Source organism: Hyla sarda, chromosome 4 (assembly GCF_029499605.1).
Source record: "Hyla sarda isolate aHylSar1 chromosome 4, aHylSar1.hap1, whole genome shotgun sequence".
Taxonomy (NCBI): Eukaryota; Metazoa; Chordata; class Amphibia; order Anura; family Hylidae; genus Hyla; species Hyla sarda.
This window is the reverse complement of record NC_079192.1, coordinates 239,625,592-239,644,197: the sequence shown is the minus strand read 5'-3', so window position 1 is coordinate 239,644,197 and position 18,606 is coordinate 239,625,592. Positions and strand designations below refer to the sequence as shown.

Here is an 18,606-nt window from a genome sequence, read left to right as displayed (position 1 = left end):
CACTTTAGCTGATTGTGCAAGCTGGGAGTTGTAGTTACACAACAGCTGAAGGTACACTTTTCCATAGAAAGAATGTGCCTCCAGCTGTTGCAAAACTACAAGTCCCAGCATGCCCATAAGGGCATGCTGGGAGTTGTGGTGGTCTGCCTCCTGCTGTTGCATAACTACAGCTCCCAGCATGCCCTTTTTGCATGCTGGGAGCTGTTGCTAAGCAACAGCAGGAGGCTGTCACTCACCTCCAACGATCCTCGCCGCACAGGTCAGTCCCTCGTCGTCTCCGCCGCCGCCGCTGCTCCTGGGGCCCCGATCCCAACAGGGGCGCCGGGGATCGGGGTCCCCAGCACCCGGGGTGCACGTCCCGCACTCGCTCACGTCCTCCGGAAGAGGGGCGGAGCGGGTTGCGGGAGTGACACCCGCAGCAGGCGCCCTGATTGGTCGGCCGGTAATCCGGCCGACGAATCAGGGCGATCGTGAGGTGGCACCAGTGCCACCTCACCCCTGCTGGCTCTGGCTGATCGGGGCCGTCTCTGACGGCCCCGATCAGCCAATAATTCCGGGTCACCGGAGACCCGATTGACCCGGAATCCGCCGCAGATCGCTGGACTGGATTGTCCAGCGATCTGCGGCCATCGCCGACATGGCATGACCCCCCTGGGCGATATGCCCCGATGCCTGCTGAACAATTTCAGCAGGCATCGGGGACCGGCTCCGCTCCAGATGGTTGCGGGGGGCCGGTAAAACACATGACGTTCTCATACGTCATGTGTCCTTAAGGACTCGGAAATGGAGACGTATTAGAACGTCATGTGTCCTTAAGGGGTTAAGGACCCAGGATGTACTAGTACGTCCTGGTGTTTCTCCGGTCTCTGCCGCGCCCCGAGCAGAGATCGGAAGCGGATGCCTGCTGAAATGCTTCAGCACGCATCCAGGGCAAACGCCGAAGGGGACCATGTAGGAATCCCATGTCGGCGATCGCCGCAAATCGCAAGGGAAATCGCCCTTGCGATCTGCGGCGATACCGGGCTGATCGGGTCTCTGGGACCCGACCGCCCGGTAAGTTTGCATGATCCCGGCTGTCACAGACAACCAGGACCATGCTAATGTATAGGAGCGAGGTGGCAAACCTGCCACCTCCTCCTATTCCCTGCGATCTGTCGGTTAGTTAACCGACCAATCGCAGGAGGGGGGGGGCGGTTACTTCCTCCCGTCCTGCCCGGCCCCTTGAAGTCCGGAGAGGACGGGAGGAAGACCGGAGGACGCGGCGGGGGACGGGAGAGTGCTGGGGACCGGCCCCGGTACTTACCTCGTCCCTGAAGACCCGGATCCCGGCGAGGAAGATGGCGGCGGCGGCGAAAGGTGAGTTCATCTTCAGCCGCGGTCGGGCCCTTTACAGCAATGCACGTCGCCGTAAAGCGACATGCATTGCTGTAATGGGACCCTGTAAACTACAACTCCCAGCATGCCCAGACAGCCCTTGGCGTCTGGGCATGCTGGGAGTTGCAGTTTTGCAACATCTGGAGGTCCACAGTTTGGAGACCACTGTGCCCTTCCAGATGTTGCAAAACTACACATCCTCAGCATGCCCTTACTGTCCAGGCATGCTGGGAGTTGTAGTTCTGTAACATCTGGCCCTTCAGATGTTGCAGAACTACAACTCCCAGCATGCCTGGACAGTTTTGGCATACTGGGAGTTGTAGTTTTGCAACATCTGGAGGGCTGCAGCTTGGACACCACTACACAGTGGTCCCCAAACTGTTCTCCTCCAGCTGTTACGTAACCACTACTCCCAATATGCCCTTCGGCTGCTTGGGCATGCTGGGAGTTGTGGTTTTGCAACAACTGGAGGCACACTGGTTGGGAAACATTGTCTGTTTCCTAACTCAGTGTTTCCCAACCCGTGTGCCTCCAGCTGTTGCAAAACTATAACTGCCAGCATGCACTGATAGACTGTGCATGCTGGGAGTTGTAGTTTTGCACCAGCTGGAGGTCCCCTCCCTGTGAATGTACAGGGTACATTCACATGGGCAGGGGGCTTACAGTGAGTATCAGGCTGCAAGTTTGCGATGCAGCAAATTTTGCGCGGCAGCTCAAACTCGTAGCGGGAAACTCGCTGTAATCCCCCCTGCCCGTGTGACTGTACCCTAAAAACACTACACTACACTAACACAAAATAAAATAAAAAGTAAAAAACACTACATATACACATACCCCTACACAGCCCCCCTCCCCAATAAAAATGAAAATGTCTGGTACCCCACTGTTTCCAAAATGGAGCCTCCAGCTGTTGCAAAACAACAACTTCCAGTATTGCCAGACAGCCGTTGACTGTCCAAGCATGCTGGGAGTTTTGCAACAGCTGGAGGCACCCTGTTTGGGAATCGCTGGCGTAGAATACCCCTATGTCCACCCCTATGCAAATCCCTAATTCAGGCCTCAAATGCGCATGGCGCTCTCACTTCGGAGCCCTGTCGTATTTCAAGGAAACAGTTTAGGGTCACATATGGGGTATCTCCGTACTCGGCAGAAATTGCCTAACAAATTTTGGGGGGCTTTTTCTCCTTTCACCCCTTATGAAAAGGGGAAGTTGGGGTCTACACCAGCATGTTGGTGTAAAAAAAAAAAAATTTTTTACACTAACATGCTGGTGTTGCCCCATACTTTTCATTTTGACAAGAGGTAAAGGGGAAAAAAGCCCCCCAAAATTTGTAATGCAATTTCTCCCGACTACGGAGATACCCCATATGTGGGCGTAAAGTGCTCTGGGGGCGCACAACAAGGCCCAGAAGGGAGAGTGCGCCATGTACATTTGAGGTGATTTGCACAGGGGTGGCTGATTGTTACAGCGGTTTTGACAAACGCAAAAAAGAAAAAAAAAAAAACACATATGACCCCATTTCGGAAACTACACCCCTCACGGAATGTAATGAGGGGCGCAGTGAGAATTTACACCCCACAGGTGTCTGACGGATCTTTGGAACAATGGGCTGTGCAAATAAAATATTTTGTACAGCCCACTGTTCCAAAGATCTGACAGACACCAGTGGGGGGTAAATGCTCACTGTACCCCTTGTTACGTTCCTCAAGGGGTCTAGTTTCCAAAATGGTATGCCATGTGGGGGTTATTTTGCTGTCCTGGCACCATAGGGGCTTCCTAAATGCGACATGCCCCCCGAGCAAAATTTGCTCTCAAAAAGCCAAATATGACTCCTTCTCTTCTGAGCATTGTAGTTCGCCCGTAATGCACTTCATGCCAACTTATGGGGTACCTCCATACTCAGAAGAGATGGGGTTACAAATGTTGGGGGGTATTTCTGCTATTAACCCTTGCAAAAATGTGAAATTTGGGGGGAAACACACATTTTAGTGAAAATGTTTTATTTATTTTTTTACATATGCAAAAGTCGTGAAACACCTGTGGGGTATTAAGGCTCACTTTATTCCTTGTTACGTTCCTCAAGGGGTCTAGTTTCCAAAATGGTGTGGCATGTGTTTTTTTTTTGCTGTTCTGGCACCATAGGGGCTTCCTAAATGCAACATGCCCCCCAAAAACCATTTCTGAAAAACGTACTCTCCAAAATCCCCTTGTCGCTCCTTCGCTTCTGAGCCCTCTACTGCGCCCGCCGAACACTTTTCATGGACATATGAGGTATGTGCTTACTCGAGAGAAATTGGGCTACAAATACAAGTATAAATTTTCTCCTTTTACCCCTTGTAAAAATTCAAAAATTGGGTCTACAAGAAAATGCAAGTGTAAAAAATGAAGATTGTGAATTTTCTCCTTCACTTTGCTGCTATTCCTGTGTAACACCTAAAGGGTTAAAACGCTGACTGAATGTCATTTTGACTACTTTGGGGGGTGCGGTTTTTATACTGGGGTCATTTGTGGGGTATTTCTAATATGAAGACCCTTCAAATCCACTTCAAACCTGAACTGGTCCCTGAAAAATAGTGAGTTTGAAAATTTTGTAAAAAATTGGAAAATTGCTGCTGAACTTTGAAGCCCTCTGGTGTCTTCCAAAAGTAAAAACACGTCAATTTTATGATGCAAACATAAAGTAGACATATTGTATATGTGAATAAAATAAAATAAATATTTGGAATATCCATTTTCCTTACAAGCAGAGAGCTTCAAAGTTAGAAAAATGCTAAATTTTCAAATTTTTCATCAAATTTTGGGATTTTTCACCAAGAAAGGATGCAAGTTACCACAAAATGTTACCACTATGTTAAAGTAGAATATGTCACGAAAAAACAATCTCGGAATCAGATTGATAAGTAAAAGCATCCCAGAGTTATTAATGCTTAAAGTGACAGTGGTCAGATGTTCAAAAAATGGCCGGGTCCTAAGGTGTAAAATGGCTGGGTCCTTAAGGGGTTAAAATGTAATAGAAAAAACTGCCACTAGGTGGCTCTGTTCTGTTCCCTGCCACAATTAATACAGTGAGTTTGGTCTCCTCCCGGCCTGACAGGAGACCCAACTCCGGAAGTGCTTCTCTGCACTGAGCTTGACAGCTGCACTGAGCCTCACTGAAAGCTGCACAGAAATAAAAGCTAGATAGAGCCTAAGGTCTTCTATTCATCACAGCACTGCAACAATGTGAGCGCGGAAGTGGTCCCCCAGCAGGCTTCAGTGATGTCATGCCTGCTGGGAAACGCCCACTTTCTCCTGCTGGGAGATTGCACTATGTGAGCAAGAAGAACGGTAAGATACACAGTTTTATAAAGCTCTGAATTTTTCTTCTAATGGCGGGAGGAGTGTTGGGAGTAGTTAGGGAAAATAAAGTATCTGTCACCAAAAACTTTTCTAAACTAACTCAGACTAAGCGTATGATAAAGCAGAGGGTGGGGTCTATAGAAGATTTCTAATGTACATGGTGTTAACAGACACGTCTTTACTACGGGTTCTGCTTTTTTTTATTATTATTGTTTGCTTTTCCGTAGAAGTCTGTGAAAAAAAGTTTTGAAAAAAATTATCAGAATTTTAAAAAAAGAATAACATATATTAAAAAAGGTTTAGACTTCCTGTTAGATAACTTTTTCGGTGTATGAAAAGATGAAGAAAAAAAAAAAAAAAAAGATGAACGCAACACAGACATTGATAGGGCAGAGTAATCATAGTATGCATGTCCACCTTACAACTGTAAAGCTGGGGGACATAACCAACCACAATTTCATAAGCAATTGTCCATTTACTATTCAGTGTCATAACATTGTACGCATGCATCTTTTTAAGACACAATTACTTAAAATGTTTTATATTTTTAAGCATAAAGGAAAATCATAGGCTATGTCTATGGGGTGACAACCTCCTTAATATTTTTATTTTGCTTTAATATACAACTGTATTGTAACGTTATAGTACAGCACAGAATTGTACTTACTTGTTTCAAAATTTCATCCAGCAAGGACATATTTGCCTCTTGAGCTTTTATAGTATGAGAAAAAAAAGCATAAGTCTTTTTCGGAATTAGTTTTTCCTCTGGTGGTCTCTTCACACCAACAATTAGTGATGCTTCTGAGATGTCTTCCTGAAGGATTCCACCAGCTTTGATATAGTCCTAAAAAAATGAATGAATGAATGAATGAATAAATAAAATAAAAAAACTGAAAGAAATAAAATAAAGATATATTAACCCCTTAAGGACAAAAGACCATTTCGACCTTAAAGGGAACCAATCAGCAGATTTTAGAATACATAACGCTTGACAACGTGTTATATATGCTATAATAGTTAACCCCACATCACCGGGGGATGTTTGTGCCCCCCAGGGATGGTAAAGATATAAAGTCCCTCCCGGCTGCCCGGAAAGTAGTCCCCTGGGCAGCGTCTTACACTAGCTCCAGTCACTGCGGCTGCGGTCCCGCCCCCTCGCCTTGATTGACGGCTCAGTCTACTTGGGGAGCAGAGCGATTAAGCACGTCGTCAGTCAAGCCGTTGGGGCGGGGTCACGGCAAGGGGAGCTACTACGTGTAAGTCCCCACCCAGGGGACTACATGCTGGGCGGCCGGGGAGGACATTATAACTTAATATCTTCACCATCCCTGAGGGCCCAAACGTCCCGAGGATAATGGTTTTAGCATATAAAACGTGTTGTTGAGCGTTCTATGTGCTAAAATCTGCTTATTGGTTCCATTTAAGGACCAGACCATATTTAGCAAATCTGACATGTGTCAATTCATGCAATAACTCTGAGATGCTTTTACCTATCATTCTAATTCAGAGATTGTTTTTTCGTGACATATTCTAATTTGTGTTAGTGGTAAATTATTGTCGATATTTGTATAATCTCTTTCATGAAAATTTGGAACATTTTGCATTTTTTTTAGCTTTGAAACTCTGCTTGTAAGGAAAATAGACATGCCAAATAAATTATATATTGATTTACATATACAAATAGGTCTACTTTATGTTGGCATCATAAAGTAGACTTTTTTTTACTTTATGAAGACAGAGGGCTTCAAAGTATAACGGCAATTTTCCAAATTTCCACGAAAAATTCAAACTCAATCTTTTGGGGACCAGTTCAGTTTGAGGTGGATTTGAAGGGCTTTTCTTTTAGAAATCCCCCATAAATTACCTCATTATAGAAACTGCAGCCCTCAAAGTATTCAAAATGACATTTCAGAAAGTGTGTTAACCGCTTAGGTGTTTCACAGGAAAAGCAGCAAAGTAGAGGGAAAAACTCAAAATCTCCATTTTTTTCACTTACTTGTATGTTCTTGTTAGCCCCATTTTTACAAGGGCTATTATGATGGGAATTCCTCAAAGGTTACTTCAGAAAGTCATTATATAAGTAATTTCTTTTCTGCTTTGGTTTTTCTTTCTTGCTCAAAATTTATCAAAATGTCGCACGGCAGTGGTATATTTTGTGCACAAAAGTCAAACTTTGAAAATCACCTCACAAAGCAAGTTTCAAAAGACAGGAATTTATTTGCTTTGCTGTGCAGTATTTTTTACTTCCGTGCGACTTTTTTTTTTCAAATGTTGCTATAATAAATTCACTACTATTGCAAAGGGAAATATTGAAAACTTGCTTACCTAGGGTTGGTAACAAAAGTTGCTTATCAGCCACTGCCTTCAAAAAGTCGCACGGAAAGTTGCTTTGGCACACATACAACAATATATGCGCATAGAATAAGCAAAAAAAGTCCCTTACCAGCTGTGATGAATTCCCCTCTATATGATTTGTAACCTTATTTCTCTCGAGTAAGGAAATCCCTCATATGTGGATGTAAATTGCTCTGTGGGTGCACTAGAGGGCTCAGAAGAGAAGGAGCAACATTGGGCTTTTGGATAGAGACTTTGGCATAAGTGGTTCTTGGGGGGGCATGTCGCATTTAGGAAGGCCAGAACATGGTGCCAGAACAGCTTTAAAATCAAAAGAAAACAAAAGACACACATATGGCACACTATTTGGCCAACTTCACCCCTCAAGGAACGTAACAAAGGGTGCAGTGAGCATTTAAACCCCACTGGCCATTGACAGTTATTTTTAGAACAATGGGCTGTGCATATGAAAAATAAAGTTTTTCATTTTCTCAGACCACTGTTCCAAAAATCTGTCAGACACCTGTGGGGTGTAAGTGCTCACTGCACCCCTTGTTTGCATCTATGTCAAACGCTGTAACTATTCCAGCCATTCCAATGCAAATCACCAATTTAGGCCTCAAATGTACATGTGCGCTCTCACTCCTGAGCCCATTTGTGCGACCGCAGATCACTTTACGTCCACATATGGGGTATTTCCGTACTTAGGAGAAATTGCGTTACAAATTTTGGGGGTCTTTTTCTGCTTTTACCTCTTATGAAAATGAAAAGTAGGGGGCAACACCAGCATGTTAGTGTAAAAAAATAAAAATGTTTAGACTAATATGCTGGAGTAGCCCCCAACTTTTCCTTTTCATAAGGGGTAAAAGGAGAAAAAGACCCTCCAAATTTTGTAACACAATTTGTCCCGAGTACGGAAATACCCCATATGTGGCACTAAACTTGCTGCCTTTAAATACAACAGGGCTCTGGAAATTTAAGGCCTGAATTAGGAATCTGTAGAGGATCGGATGCAAGCATGGCATTTGCCTCCTCCACCAAAAAACACCTTACGGCAATATTTCCCAAACTGGGTGCCTCCAGCTGTTGCAAAACTTCCAAAAACTTTTTTATGAGGGGGTGTAACTGTGTAAATGTATATGTTGTGTATTACACTATTTTGTGGAAGGGGCTGCCACACCCCCTCTCATAGGTTTGCATTGTGTGGGGCGGAACGTGACATCACAATACTCTGGCCCAGTGATCGTGATTCGAGATTCATCAGACCCGGAGCGACGTTCGCTCCGAAAGCTGATGAAAGCGGGGTGCTGCATCAGGGGATAAAATGTCTTAGGGCTGGAGTACACCTTTAAAAAAATCTTAACCCTTCCAGTACTTAGCAGCTGTATGTTCCAGAGGAAGTTGAGTTTCAGTCAGACCACAATGCTCTCTGTTGATACAGCTGTCCATGTCAGAAATTGTCCAGAGCAGGAGCAAACCTCTTCGGCTCTGGACAGGTCCTGACATGGACAGAGGTGTCAGCAGAGAGCACTGTGGTCAGACTGAAAAGAACAACTCAAGTTCCTCTGGAACATACAGCAGCTGTTAAGTATTGGAAGGATTAAGATTTTTAAATAGAAGTAATTTATAAATCTAAAGACAAAAAATACCCAGACCTCAAGGAAGGTATATTTAATAAAACTATAATGAATAAAAACTAAAATAAAAGGACCAAAGATCGTGCTTCAATTATAACAGGGTGTGTTTTATTAAAAAAATAACTGCCCGTTATTGGTCCTTACACAGAGTTGCTTGTTATTTGTCCTGATACAGTGACACAGGGAAACCAACAATTGCAACAACGGTAACAACTGTGAACTTCAAACACTTCCTCAGTTTAATATATTGAACATTGTTTCACCATTAAGAGGAACCTGTCACACTTATTACACAACCATCTCTATAGTGAAAAAGATTGAGCTCTATGAGACTCTCAGCATATTTAACTGTTTCAGTGCTATAAGTGCATTTTGTCTACAATTGTTATAGTATTTTGTGATACTAATTAGTTATTAGTGTTAGTCCATCCCTTTTAGGTGTTTAGGGGCCCCTTGTGAGGTGGAATTTTTATCAGTTTTTTATTTTAATAAAACACACCTTGTTATAATTGAAGCACAATCTTTGGTCCTTTAATTTTAGTTTTTATTCATTATAGTTTTATTTATTAAATATACCTTCCTTGAGGTCTGGGTATTTTTTGTCTTTCTATTTATTTAATATTGGCACCATAGGTATAGGTGCATTACCCATTTGTCCTTGGTTGGTAATATAATTGTGAGCTGCACATATTTTTCTTCTTTTTTCCTAGTAATTTACAAATCTGTTTAATTTTCTGGGTCTAGTTCATTTAAAAAAATGTTTTCCAAAGGAGTACCCCTTTAAGCTGTGGCTGAAAATTTGCTGCAGCACAAACTCGCAGCGGGAAACTCACTTTAAATGAACTAGTCCCAGAAAGTTAAACAGATTTGTAAATTACTGACAGACTGTGCATGCTGGGAGTTGTAGTTTTGCTACAGCTGTAGGCACACTGGTGGGGAAACCCCAAGTTAGGTAACAAACCCTAATTCAGTGTTTCCCCACCAGTGTGCCTACAGCTGTAGCAAAACTACAACTCCCAGCATGCATGGTCTGTCAGTGCATGCTGTGAGTTTTAGTTTTGCAACAGCAGGAGGCACACAGCTTTGGAAACACTGAGTTAGGTAACAGACCCTCAGTGTTTTACAACCCGCATGTCTCCAGCTGTTGCAAACTACAACTCCCAGCATGCACTGACAGCCAAAGAGCATGCTGGGAGTTGTAGTTCAGCAACAACTGAAGGGCCAGAAGTGGCAGAACTACAATGCCCAGCATGCCTGACTGGGCATGCTGGGAGTTGTAGCTTTGCAACTTCTAGAGGGCCACAGTTTGAAGATCACTCACCAATGATCTTTACTGCAGCCCGCACCGCCGTCAAAGCCCGCCAGTAACAATCGCAGCAGCCCTCCGCCGCCATGTTCCCCCCGCTATGCCCAGACTTCAATGGGTAGGCAGAGCGAAGGATCTTAACTTTAATACCCCCCCCCCCCCCCCCTCCAGGACAGCAGAAATCATGCTGATTTTCCATGCCATCGGGTCACCAGAGACCCAATTGGCCAGGAAAAAGCAGTCATAACTGACCATAGAATCTGAGAAGGGGGGGGGGGGGGTCTTAGAATTTTTCTCACTGAATCTCCTCTACTTCTCCATGCAAAAAACATGGCACACAAGAAGTATTTTCTGCTTCACAAATGTACATGTCAACAACTATAAATCACAAACTATAACTAACAGCAAGGCACGCAAAAGATTATGGCGTGGTTTGTGGAAAGATCATGTGTTGGGACCAATTTTCTTTATGACATACCTCCCCATGTTAAGATACCAGTTAGACCAGCTCCAAATTGGAAAGCTAGGTGAAGGACTCCCTGAGTGGTTCCAACAGGATGGAGCCCCTGCCCATTAGGAACGTCAATGAATGTGTTAAAATTGACGGAAACGTGGAGTTCATGGAACTCTGCATTACAAATGGTGGCAATTACATTGAAGAGGTTATGAAATAAATTAACAGTATTTTTCACAAAATATTGTTGAAATATGTATTGTAAATATGCATTTTGCCTAGGTGTCCAAACTTAGAAACCCCCAGGACACGGCAGCTACACTTTGACAAAATACATTAACTTTAAGAAAGGCTAAAGTTTAAATTCTTTCCATCTTCAAGTGAAGTAAACAGAGTAAAGGGAAAAGAATGGCCCGTCTCCTCCTTTTATGTCTTCATATGCCTTGCAATGAAAGGAAAACTTGACATATTCTTCTCTATTAGGCTTTGTACTAGTAAAAGAGAAAAATCTATCTTTTGTGGTAGCACAAGGTGTCCTTGAATATCTGCTACAAAGCACTTCTAAACTTACATGTATTGATCAACACTGCCCAGAAAATTCTGAAAAAATGCTCAGATAGATCACCCAAGCACAACACAAATCCTGTTCCATTTAGAACAAAAGAATGGCTGATCTCAGTCCGTTTTATTGTTGCTGTCCTTCTGAACAGACACTATAACCTTTTAAAGCTAATATGTGTTCTACATGATCAGTGGTTACACTAACCAACTGAATACATTCCGTGACTCCTATTCAGGTGCGTTATGCATTGCTTGCCTTTATGCTGTTTCAATAGACACCATCCTTGAGGGTATGTTCACATACAGTAGGTTAGTTAAAAACTTTTCTGCAACAATCCCATTCATCTGCATAAACCTATGGAAGAAACAACCCCATTTACAGGAGTGGAATACATGTTTTCAGCCAGTGTAAATTCGGCAACAAATCTACAGTGTATGAACACACACCTATATTCATACGGCACTCGAAGTTACACATACATGTGATAGCTATCTCTCCTGATCTCTCCATATGCATTAACGTTTGCCTTCATTAAGTGTTTATTTGTTATGTATGGAGAGAGGAGAGGTAAGCTGCTGTCAGACTCGTGTTTTGTGCATAAACTTAAAGGCATTGCACAAAATGCAACTTTTATAGACTAGATTTTGGGTGAAAGTATCGATAAATTTGCCCCATTGGCTTTATCCAACTTTTCTCATGTTGCTCTCACGCAGGTTAAGTTACAGCGACAACAACACTTTCATCATTGCTAGTTCAAAGAGTGAACTGAAAAAGGCCGGATCACAGCTCCAGTAAAGGTCACGCCAACTTGTCAAGGTCGGTTGTTTTATCAAAATGTGCATAAAGTTCAATGTTCTGCAAAAGAACATGTCAACTGACAACTGCAATATATTTTTACTGGAAACAAAAAGGTATTCCCCTGGATTTTTGTACTTGTTTTCTTTTGAAGACTTACTGTCCGGAATGTCACTACTTTTGGTTTTAAAGAATTAAAAATATTTATGGCATATCCATAGGATATGTCATAACCCAGGGCTTGACAAATCCAGGGGAGGGCAGGTTTGCACCATGTCACCATAGTGACTAAGAATTTTGTTGTGGCACCCAAGTTTTTGTTAGCCCTTTCCAATAAGGATTGTATATTTAAAAATAAATGAAATGTACTTACCTTCGCCTCTATTTCCTCATTGTGACTGCAGTTGGGGCTCTGTGCTACATGAGCAGCAGACGTCCAGTAATTATAGGAGCCAATCAGTGGCCTTGACAGTGATGCTCTGCAGGAGTACAGAGAGTCACATCACCACTGAGGCTGCTGAATTGCTGCAGCAGTCACGTGACATCAGAGCGCCCAACAAAGACAACAAATAGTGAACGAGAGATTAGCGTGGGAACGGAGGCAGATGTAGGTAAAACAGTGTTTTTGTTTGTTTTTTAAAGAGGAGTACACTTCTGACTGATGCAGAGGGGGGAGATGAGGGTACAGTTATAACTATGGCACACAGGGGGGCTGAAATAAGAGGACAGTAATAACTGACACGGGGGGGGGGGGGGGGGGGGTTTAAAGGGTAGCTCCCACCATCATGATTTTTTTTTTTCTGTCCCTGCCTATTGCACTTCTATCCCTAACACCCTCCCTGCCTTTATTAATTTTTTTTTACTATTTTTAAAATGGCATTTAGTCTGCCTGGTAGTGTGCTCACTACCAGGCAGACTTCCCCAGCAGGCACAACGTCACTGATGCCTGCTGGGGCCGGCACTTCCGCCCTTAGTTCTCCTAACAGGGTGCCTCCAGCTGTTTCACCACTACAGCTCCCAGCATGCCCTGACATCTATTGGCTGTCAGGGCATGCTGGGAGTTGTAGTGGTAAAACAACTGGAGGCACCCAGGACAGGAGTTTCATGGGGGAAGGAGTGAGCCAGGAGCCGATGCGGGAGGGACGGGTACGGGGGAGACTCTTCCTGCCGCTCGGTAAGTAAACCCCAAACACCCCCCCCCCCCCCCGTACCTTGCAGCAGCGCCCCCCATCCCCCCCGCACCTTGGAGCAGCTCCCCCCATCCCCCCGTACCTTGGAGCAGCTCCCCCGTACCTTGGAGCAGCTCCCCCCATCCCCCCCCGTACCTTGGAGCAGCTCCCCCCATCCCCCCCCTACCTTGGAGCAGCTCCCCCCATCCCCCCCGTACCTTGGAGCAGCTCCCCCCATCCCCCCGTACCTTGGAGCAGCTCCCCCCATCCCCCCCCGTACCTTGGAGCAGCTCCCCCCATCCCCCCCGTACCTTTGGAGCAGCTCCCCCCATCCCCCCCCGTACCTTGGAGCAGCTCCCCCCCATCCCCCCCGTACCTTGGAGCAGCTCCCCCCCATCCCCCCCGTACCTTGGAGCAGCACTCCCCGCACCTTGCTGGAGCAGCCAACCCCCCGCGCCGCCCGCACCTTGCAGCAGGGCAGTCGGCGAGTGTGGGAAGCCGATGCGCAGCCCTGGCTGTTACTGCGCCTGCGCAAAATTTCGACTGATGCCCTGCCGGAATCAGTCGGAATTTTGCAGTGACGTCACTCCGCACTGCATTCGGCCACTAGGAGGGCGCCCCCTAGTGGCCGAATTTCAAATTGCTTTTAATATGTTTTAAAAGCATTTTTTTTTATAAAAGTATATTAGAGATATGTTGTAGTACTTAAGTACTACAACATATCAAAAAAAAAATTTTCATGACAGTGCCCATTTAAGGAGACAATAATGATTGACATGGCGGAGATGAGAGGACGGTAATACCAGACACACAGGGGGAAGATGAGGAGACAGTAACGACTGATCATATGATGTTGCGTAAAATGCGGCATCATGGCTCCTAACCTTTTTTAGCTGGCTCCTAGATTTATAACAAATTTGTAAAACCCTGTATTAAACATCTGCCAGACACCTCTGTCCCACTTCTGTCTCAAGAATAAGGCATCCCCAGGCTCCCTTGTCGAGTGGGCACTTTAATGTTTTTATGTGAGAGTAACATAAACTGCCGAAAAGGGGAACTCAGTGTAAAATAATGTTTTCAAATCAACTGGAGCCAAAAAGTTAAACAAATTTGTAAATAACTTCTATTTAAAAATCCTAACCCTTCCAGTACTTATGAGCTGCTGTATACTACAGATATGCTACAGAGAAATTTGTGAAGTTCTTTACAGTCTGTCCACAGTGCTCTCTGTGACACCTCTGTCTGTGTGAGGAACTTGCCAGAGCAGGAGAGGTTTTCTATGGGAATATCCTTCTAATCTGGACAGTTCCTGACACAGACAGAGGTGTCAGTAGAGAGCACTGTGGTCAGACTCTAAAGAACTGCACAATTCTCTCTGCAGGATACAGTTATACAGGATAATTTACAAAATCTTTTTAACTTTCTGGCACCAGTTGATTTAAAAACATTTGCTTTCCACCGGGGTACCCGCTGCATAAATTACATAGGAATTCCACATCCCTGCTCACAGTTCTATCGCCCAACGTCCGTGACATGCAGTTTCGGGCGCCGGGCAGGTGAATTTTTCTGACAAGCAGGGCCAGACCTGACAAGCGTGGAGGTGCTCAGCTGTCTGTATGGAAAAGGCTCCCGACTTCTGCCTGCTCCATACTTTGCAGCCCCTGCCTGTTCTCAGTAGCCGGGGGCAGCCGCTAAAAGCCAGCATGTGGCGATCGCCGCGGCTGGCTATTAACCCTTTATATCACCACTGTGGGCTAGTGGGGTGGATCACTCCCCCCCCCCCCCCCCTGCCGTATCGCGATCGCGAGGGGGAGATCCACTATAGAGGTAGCCGGAGGGCTTACCTCTGTTCCCTGCTGTCCGTGGCTCGGTCTTTGATAGAGCCTGCTGGACTAAGCTCTATCAATGGATCACAGAGCACACAGATCAATGGAGTTCAATAGAACTCTATCGATCTGTATGAGGAATCTAATGATTCCTCCTAAAAGTCTAATAAAGTGTAAAAAAAAAAAAAAGTTTTAATAAAAGTTTAAAAGTCAAACATTAACTCCTTCCATGTTAAAAGTGCAAATCACCCCCTTTTCCTATATAAAAACATAATAAAAATAAACATATTTAGTATTGCTGCGTGCGTGATTGTACGAACTATTAAAATATAACATTATGTATCCCATAAAGTAAATGTAATAAAATACCAAACCACAGAATTGCAATTTTTTATAATATCCCAGAAAAATAAAAAATAAAAAGTAAAAAGCGATTAAAGGAGTATTCCGGGCAAAAACATCTTATCCCCTTTTGAAAGGATAGGGGATAAGATGTCTGATCGTGGGGGGCCCGCCGCTGGGACCACCTGCGATCTCCATGCAGCAGCCCGCATTCTATGCGTAGCTTCGTCTGAAGTTTTGGAAACCTCGGGGCTTCCGAGACAGGGACGTGATGTCATGCCACGCCCCCTCCATTCATGTCTATGGGAGGGGGCGTTGCGGCCATTACGCCCCCTCCTATAGACATGAATGGAGGGGAAGTGGCGTGATGTCACGTCCCCGTCTCAGAAGCCCGGAGGTTTCCGAAACTTCAGTTAAATGACGGATATCTGAGCGATCTCCAATGTCCGTCATAACCGGCAGATGTCAGCTGATGATAGCAGCGGACATCTCCGGTTTATTACGCAGAATGAGTTAAGGGGTAAAAAAAAAAAAAAAAAAAAAAAAAAGGATAAAATAAAGCCCTATATTACCATAAACTAATACCCGTACATAATAAGTATCATCACCTTCATAACAAATTGTACTTTAAAACTGTAATGTTAAAGAGGTACTCCGGTGGGAAACTATATATATATATATATATATATATATATATATATATATATATATAAATATATATATATATATATACATATACACACACACACACACGGGGTCAGTACTTTCCTCAGGGAGAGGACACCTCTTCAGGTGTAACGGAGATTCAGGTTAGGCCAATTAGCACTCCGCAGGCATTCTGGGTAGGGGAATATGCAATGGTTGTGTAATGAGCTGCTTTGCATATTCATTCATATATATATATATATATATATATATATATATATATATATATATATATATATACATACATACACACACACACACACACACACACACACACACACACACATATACATATATCAACTGGCTCTGGAAATTTAAAACAGATTTGCAAATTACTTCTATTAAAAAAGTCTTAATCCTACCAGCACTTATCAGCTGCTGTATGCCGCAGAGGAAGTTGAGTTGTTCTTTTCTGTCTGTCCACAGTGCTCTCTGCTGACATCTCTGTCTGTATCAGGAACTGTCCAGAGTACGAGCAAATCCCCATAGCAAACCTCTCCTGCTCCAGATAGTTCCTGACAGACACAGGTGTCAGCAGAGAGCACTAGGGTCAGACAGAAAAGAACAACTCAACTTCCTCTGGAGCATACAGCAGCTGATAAGTTTTGGAGATTTCTTAATAGAAGTAATTTACAGGTCTGTTTAACTTCCTGGCACCAGTTGATTTGAAAAAATACCTTAGACCTGGTGTGCGAGTCAGGTGGCACACAATAGTGACTAGTGAAAATGAACTGAAACTAAAAATTTGCAAATTTTTATCTTAAAAGGCTTGTCCCATATCCTTACTTCAGAACTTTCTGTCTGCAAACATGCTGAAGCTGGTCAAGAAAGCCGAAAGCAGACCAAGCAGGGAAGTTACGAAATTTACCCAACTATCTTGGACATTCATGAAGGTCACACAAACAGCATGGTTCCAGAATTACGTTAATAGGGTGCCTGGTGGGGCTATGCCGTTGTGTAACTCCCATTTAAAATGGGATGATTTGGGGGGGGGGGGGGGTTCTAGCATACAGGTCCCTCAAATCCATTTCACAAATGAGGTGGTCCCTAAAAAAAGAAATTATTGGATTTTTACATCTTGTTGAAAATTTGAAAGAAAATGCTCATAATATTATAAACCTCCTAATGCCCTACAAAAATAAAAGAATGTTTAACAAATTACGCTAACATAAGGTAGACATTTGATAGATGTGAATTTATGATTTATTTGACATGACTATTTCACTTAAAGTAGAACATTTCCAATCTAGAAAAATGCAAATTTTTCCAATGTTTTGGTGACTTTAGAAACCAAAACTTACCACTAATATAAAGTACAATTAAAGTATAAAGTACAATGATGCTCATTTACTAAAAGTGGAGGGAAGTTTTCTTTGTGATTTTTTTTCTATGGTATTTACGATATTTAAGATTGTGTTTTTCCCTACGTTTCCCCACTCCTTTGTCAGAGCCATGCCCCATTTTGGACCTTCTGAGTGAAAAAAGGAGTCAGGTTTTGGAGATCTGTTTCAAAATCTGGCGCATGCAGTTTGGGTGCAAAACCCGGGAGGAAAAAAGTCAAAATAGGTTGCAAAAAAAAAAAAAAATATTTAAAAATTTTTTTTTTGCTGGGAACCCTATAGCATTATGAGCATGAATAGGTTAACACGACATGACTTAAAATACACCCCATTTTGTGTTAACTCTCTTTGAAGCGAGAGCAAGGGTAATCACAAGGTCTCGATCAGCTGGAGTGAAGGTCGGGGCGGGGGGTCTCTATCTGTCTCTGTGCAGTCCGATTATCGCTCTAGGAGTACAGGCAGCCATAGCACCCTGTATAAGTGGAGCGTCAATAACAGTGATCCATGCTGTGCCTATGGCATTGAACAGTGTTACCAATCGTAACGTTGGTAGTAAAATTGCACCTTAAAATTGTGGAAAATCTTGTAATATACGGTAGGTTAATTTAACTAGGCACTGTCACTAGTGATATGTCTAAAGTTTAGCTCCTCTTTGTCCATGGTGGGGTTTAAAGGGGTATTCCAGGAATCAAAAAACAGGCATTTATTCTTTCAAAGAGAGCACCCTCCTTGTCTCCACTTTGGGTGTGGTATTAAAACTTGGCTTCATTCACTTCAATGGAACTAAGCTGCAGAACCACACCCAAACTGGAGACAGACAGCAAGAGGTCTTTCAAAGAAATAAGGCCTGTTTTTTGATTCCTGGAATACCCCTTTAAAGTATAGAGGGTTAGAGGAAACAGTGGCACTTTACACCAACAACATCCTGCCGTTCTTAGGCTATGTTCACATTTTAAATTTTAAAAAAAATGAAACACATTAAAAATTAATTAAAAGTTCATTATGAAAAATAAAAAATTGTAAATCAATTTTTTCCCCTCCCTACTGTAATTTTATTTTTACATTTTTTTTTGGTTTCCAACACATTTTGAAAAAATGCCAAAAAGGGGCCAAAAATACAATTTCAACTCAAATGCAAAAACGCCAGAAAAAACACCAGATGCAGGAAATTGCACTGGCTTTTTTTCAGTGAAAAAAATGCTGGGGAAAAAAACTAAATGGAATCCTAGCCCTAAAGGGTTAAATTCCACCGCCACTTTGCTTTAACATTTGTAAACACCTAAAAAGGTTAATAACCTATATGTCATTTTGAAAACTTTGAGGGCGAAGTTAACCCCTTAAGGACGCAGCACTTTTTCACCTTAAGGACTGAGCCCTTTTTCGCAATTCTGACCACCGTCGCTTTACGCATTAATAACTCTA

General features: G+C 43.4%; 1 protein-coding gene across 1 annotated transcript in view; it reads right to left on the bottom strand.

Moving 5' to 3' along the window:
- AASS (aminoadipate-semialdehyde synthase) overlaps positions 1-18,606 on the bottom strand; it is a 118,271-nt gene that overhangs the window by 83,052 nt on the left and 16,613 nt on the right. Inside the window, exon 3 of the mRNA XM_056573796.1 lies at positions 5,382-5,558. Coding sequence (XP_056429771.1) covers positions 5,382-5,558 — 177 coding nt within the window. The remainder of the gene's footprint in view (positions 1-5,381; positions 5,559-18,606) is intronic.